A 5555-nucleotide genomic window follows, 5' to 3' on the forward strand; every position below is an offset into this window, starting at 1 on the left:
ATGTTCATAACCGCTGACTAAAATTGATATTTTGAACGAATTTGTTGTTCTTCTGTAAATTGAGACAATTTTTTAGCTCAATTTTAGCAATAATGGCATATGTTTATGGATAAAAAAGGTCTAAAATGCGACCTATTGAAAAATAAACAAGATATTGGAAGACTTCACGAGCGGAATGTATTGTTATTGGCACACCAAACCTATCCTTTCTTTTTGAAAACTTCTTTTTCAAAGCCAATATTTTAGTGATATCCGAGCCTGCGGGTTTATAAAACACACTTGATTCGCGTTTCTTAGGGTAGTGGTACCTGGGGGAGAGGGGGGGACTTCTCCTACAATGTATCATCTTTAATGAGAAACAAGTTTCATTTTGTTGCAAAAATCGTCAAAAAAAACACATTTCTAATTCGTTGGTTTTGAAAAAAACAATGCAAAATTTTTCTCCAAGACAAATTGACCCCAGGAAAATTCGACCCACTGTAGAAATGAAGTGCAAAATATTGTTCAAATTCTTGGAATAAAATTGAATCTCTATTGTAAAACAGCTAAAATCTAGAAGGCATTACTCAATTCCTTATTTGATTTTTTTCAAGGCAAGTTTTATTGACTTCAACCAAGGCGTGAAAATGCCAAGACATTTGCTCTACCACTACATTACTACAATTGCTCCCCTTTGGCGATCTCCATTTGTGCTTAGAGTAAGGAACTTACTAAAATTTGGCAAATTAGGAGCCACAAGAACAAAAATCAATGTTGCCTAGACGAAATGAAATACATCACAACTCTACATTTCTAACGGTCCTAAGGTCCACCTTATGGTCCACTTCCCTTTAGGTAGAGTTGATGTAAACTCATTTTAGCCAATGGTCGATTTCAGTCGTCTATGGCTCAGTGGATCTAAATTCACATGTCTATCTCTATTCCGTCATGCACAATCAATGTTAGGGGTGGAAGTACAGTATTTAATGAACTCTTCAGCCTTATGTTTGTCCACCATATCACTTCCGCTTCTTTCCAATGGATGCAGCCTTTTCAATGGCCTTCCGAACTGTTTCCTTGTCAGCATGATACGTCTTATCTCCCAGGGGATCCAGTTTTTCATCCAGCTCATAAGTGAACGGGATTGCATTTGGCACGTTTATCTCTTCAATGTCCTCATCAGACACGTCCTCCAAATGCTTGACGAGAGCACGAGATGTTGTGCCATGAACAACAATCAAAACACGTTGTCCAGACTTGATTTGTGGAACAATGATGTCTTCAAAATATGGAATGGCTCTCTCTTGTAGATCTTTCAGGCACTCATGATCTGGGAATTGGTCCTTTGGCACCACTGTCAAAGCGGAATTATTATCTGGAAATTAAAAAGTAAAGAATCAAACGTGATCCACGAAAAATGGCACATCTTTCGGCAAAAGGCCGAACCGTATGATGTCCTTGAAGAATTATTGCGGTCGCGCAACCTAGAGGAGAAAAAAAATTGTGGTACGGCTTTAGATCGTCTCTTTTTAAATTACACTAAAAGATGATACCATAACAAGGGTAAGAATTGGCAAGAATAGAGCATAGTTCATTTTCTATTTACTCTTCCCTTGATGATTTCATCTTTGGACCCAACTTATCGTAAGCCTAGCTGTGATCAACCTCAGTTATGAAGTGTTCAAAATAGCCTAGTCCAAAACTTACGGATTTTATCGTAAAAGGGATGACTCTCCGAGATTGGAGGAGGCCGTGTGTCGTAGCTTCGTCGCCATATTTTCACTTGATCTTTGCCATATTTCTCAGCCATTTCAGCCTTATTGTGTCCCGTCAAAGACCCATAATGCCTTTCATTCAATCTCCAATCTTCGACTATCTCCAAATTCGACACCAAGCCAGCCTTTTCAAGGCCGTCACGGATAATTTCAGCGGTTTCTTTGGCACGTTTCAACACCGAAGTGTAGATGATATCAAAACCAATGTCTTCCTCAACCAAAGCCTCCACGGCCTTTTGAGCTTGGGCAAGGCCATTATTGGTGAGCCCAACATCCACCCATCCACAGAAACGGTTGTCATGGTTCCATTCCGACTCACCGTGTCTTAAAACTGTTAACGAATATTTACGATGGTTCTCGGCCATAACACAGGGTACGTTTTAGATTCTGGACCTCTTGCCCTTCAGCGGAACGCATTCAATGTCAAACGGGAATGTTTCGTTCCCAAGGCTTGTTATGGAAACAGCCTTTCTTGAGAAAGCCAGTCTCATCACGGAGGAAGGCCATGGAAGAGGGTGGTTAAACGTTAGGACGCGTGCACAAGGAAAATACACGCCGACTCATTAGAGGGCAACTAGTGTTCTACTAGAATACTAGCACTGAATGTATTAGAATTTCAACTTGAGAGGAGAATTTTTGCAGATTTACTGGGCAGATTTTCCGGTGCAACGAGACAGCACATGCATGTCAATTTTTTACAGACGGTTAGGGAAGGGAGGATGTTCTGCAAAATTTGCGTCTGATTTTCCATTAGAGCTTTACGAGCCTATTTAGAGAACTCAATATCTTATTTATCAGCTCAAAATAAAGTGAAAACCCATTGCCTAGAAATCGCACGGAACTTTTTTCAATCGGAATCTTAAAACCTATCAAATGAAGGAAAGTTTTCTGTTATCGAACACTTTTCAGATACCTTAACATTTGGTGAATTCAACAAATACACTTGGCTTAAAGTCAGTAGTGGCATGTGTTAAAATACATGTCATGCTTTTCTCCCGCATTAAACTGCCTTATTTACTTTAATACCTTGTTTGCAGGAAAGGTCACTTATAAATAATTACTTGACAATTAGTTCTGGGTCCTTTACTTTTTCTAGCACAGTCCCAGGAAACATGTTTCACCTTTAGAGTTACAGACACAGAAGTCCACATTAATTCAGTATGGAGACTATTGTGACTGAGATGCTGAAATAAATGAGGTTCAACATAGTCAAAAGCATTTGATGTCGGATACAAGAAAAACTCTGATCAACATTGGTCAATAACTCGTCAAAAAATGAAAAACTGAAACAGTACTTTGAATCAAAACCCTCCCAAATAGACAGATCACGCCCTTCATATTGGACTGAATCTCCCAAACAATAGTTCTAGGTTACGGGTTACCTTTGGTTTATTCATGGTTATGGGATTATCGGGATATGGCACGAGTTTACGGACTAGATATATCAAGAATTTCTAAATGACGTGTTTGAGTCAGAGAGTATCGTTTCGTCACCGCTTCGATTCCATCGAATTCCCTCTGTTAATTTCCCTCAAAATCGTAAATCCATTCAAGCCCAATGGGCGAAACGATAATCTCTTGAATGGCACTAAAACACATCCATTTCCAGTGAGTGAGACATTGGACATTGATTAAGATTTAGGTTGACATTTCAATTGCATTGTCATTCTTCTTCTAAAACGATCACACGTCGATGGTGGCAAACGGGTCCCCTCGACCGATCCGTCGAGGCACTTGATAATGATTGGCATCCAAGGCCAATTGGCGTTGAGAGCTTTGAGCGGCCTCGATATCGGCCAAGGTCTGGGTGTGAGCTTCCACGGCTCTCAGAGCATTATGGATCTGGCTCTCAGTAGAAAGACGCTCATAATCACGGGCAGAGTTGTAAAGATGGTTGAGGAACTTGAACACTTGGATTTCTCCACTTAAAGGGTCAATGGATCGTTCTACAGAGTCGAGAACGAGCATACCCAAGGTCTTGGACGAGATGTTCTGAAAGAGAGTGATAATGTTAAAGGATGGGTGGATGGTGTTGACAAGGTACGTACCATGGAATTGAGAGTTCGAAGCATGTTCAACACTTCCTTGATTTTCTCCTCAAGGAGTGTGAGTCGGACTCTTTGGGCCTCGAGAACTTGGACATCGGTTGAGATGTCATTTTTCTCGTCGTGCCGACGGATGATTTCCTCTAAGAGCACGTTCCGCTCCTATAAGAGAATATCAATTTCAATACAATCTAGCTTTTTAATGTCTACGAGTACATCAGAGATGGGCACGGTTACTTTCATTGATGTGTGTCTTGTTGGAATGAAATAAAAAGTTCGAATCAATCTTCAGATAATTTTTCTCCACGGCTCAGGTTTGGAATTTATAATATAAACATGTAAAAAAAAACAGGGCGTTTTACGCTGCAACACCAGTGGCAGGAATTGTGTTACAGAACTTTTTGTTACTCCGTAATTCTTAATCACCATTTGGCTTTTTATTTATTTTAGAAGCGCACGAGTAGATCACACCAAAAAAACCTTACAGGTACGTGGAATGATCATTCTATACTCGTTGTATCGGCAAGAACAAGTCGGTAAAATCCAAACCAAAAGAAAACCAAATTCTTGATCAATCTATTGTTTTCAAACAAAAGTGGCTCAATCCTACCTACTACTAATAACCCTCCATTTTGTACAGAATGGTAGGCTCTACTAATTTCCGTTTGAATCAAAAATTGCTTTTCAAAAGCATTTATGAGCTTTGTCCCAACCCAGGATTTAGGGTCAATTGTAGTGACCGTAGAAGCTTAANAGATGTAAAAAAAACAGGGCGTTTTACGCTGCAACACCAGTGGCAGGAATTGTGTTACAGAACTTTTTGTTACTCCGTAATTCTTAATCACCATGTGGCTTTCTATTTATTTTAGAAGCGCACGAGTAGATCCCACCAAAAAAAACCTTACAGATGGAATGATCATTCTATGCTCCTTGTATCGGCAAGAACAAGTCGGTAAAATCCGAACCAAAAGAAAACCAAATTCTTGATCAATCTATTGTTTTCAAACAAAAGTAGCTCAATCCTACCTAATACTAATAACCCTCCATTTTGTACAGAATGGTAGGCTCTACTAATTTCCGTTTGAATCAAAAATTGCTTTTCAAAAGCATTCATGAGCTTTGTCCCAACCCAGGATTTAGGGTCAATTGTAGTGACCGTAGAAGCTTAACGTGCGTTTTGAGAGCACCTTCAAAGCCTTCGAGAATCCAGGCTAGTTCGAACAATAAAGTCCACTTCCCTTCTTTCTCGGGCTCCTTCATTGTTTAATTTGCTGCCTTCGATTATTGGGGGGAGCGTATGTAGGCGTTGATCCAGCAGCATCCTTTCCGTCAGACTTGGACAAGTTTTTGGACTAAAATTCCCGATCAACCTTATAATCAAGGGTTAGCCAGATAAGCCAAGTCTAATTCGTTGGTCGATCATATAATAGGTATATATAAATAAAAGTTAAGTAAAATTTCTCGTCTTGAAGTACTGGGATTCCAATCTTAGCAGCGGTAAGGAAGTCCACAAAAAATAGGTGCTACGTAGACGACAGTGTAGTAGTGTCAAAAATGTCCATAAAATTTTTGAAAAAAACATCAACATAGTTAAGCCCACCTATGTTCTAATTGTATATTGTTCCCCACGCACCTCTTGCCAATTCTTTTCCGAATCCACGAACTTCCTCTTCAAGGCCTCGATTTCGGCCCGTAATTTGCCGATGGTCTCGTTCGCATTTGATCCGGAGGACGATCCCGACGTGTTCAAGCCAGC

The 5555-nt window shown here is 39.9% G+C and overlaps 2 protein-coding genes across 2 annotated transcripts in view; both read right to left on the reverse strand.

The window, feature by feature from the left end:
- Window positions 1-896: 896 nt before the first annotated feature.
- Window positions 897-2390, reverse strand: LOC131886290 (phosphoglycerate mutase 2-like). The gene is made up of 2 exons (XM_059234579.1): window positions 1687-2390; window positions 897-1354 (listed from the first exon to the last, which is right to left on the reverse strand). Exons 1-2 carry the CDS (start codon window positions 2117-2119, stop codon window positions 999-1001), a joined length of 789 nt encoding a protein of 262 aa, XP_059090562.1. The 5' UTR covers window positions 2120-2390; the 3' UTR covers window positions 897-998.
- A 594-nt stretch (window positions 2391-2984) lies between these two features.
- The window catches only part of LOC131886986 (uncharacterized), a 34076-nt gene continuing 31505 nt past the window's right edge, over window positions 2985-5555 (reverse strand). The window contains exons 7-9 of the mRNA XM_059235469.1: window positions 5433-5486; window positions 3803-3961; window positions 2985-3746 (exon numbers count right to left, since the gene is read on the reverse strand). Of these exons, the coding sequence (XP_059091452.1) occupies window positions 3438-3746; window positions 3803-3961; window positions 5433-5486 (522 nt within the window). The 3' untranslated portion in view covers window positions 2985-3437. The remainder of the gene's footprint in view (window positions 3747-3802; window positions 3962-5432; window positions 5487-5555) is intronic.

The sequence above is a fragment of the Tigriopus californicus genome, chromosome 9, assembly GCF_007210705.1.
Source record: "Tigriopus californicus strain San Diego chromosome 9, Tcal_SD_v2.1, whole genome shotgun sequence".
Classification (NCBI taxonomy): Eukaryota; Metazoa; Arthropoda; class Copepoda; order Harpacticoida; family Harpacticidae; genus Tigriopus; species Tigriopus californicus.

What these genes read in the sequence shown, in the direction of transcription:
- LOC131886290 (XM_059234579.1), bottom strand. Translation starts at nt 2,119, where the DNA reads ATGGCCGAGAACCATCGTAAATATTCGTTAACAGTTTTAAGACACGGT. An exon ending in TCCCTTTTACGATAAAATCC is followed by an intron (nt 1,355 to 1,686) that starts GTAAGTTTTGGA and finishes TTTAATTTCCAG; the next exon opens with ATAATAATTCCGCTTTGACA.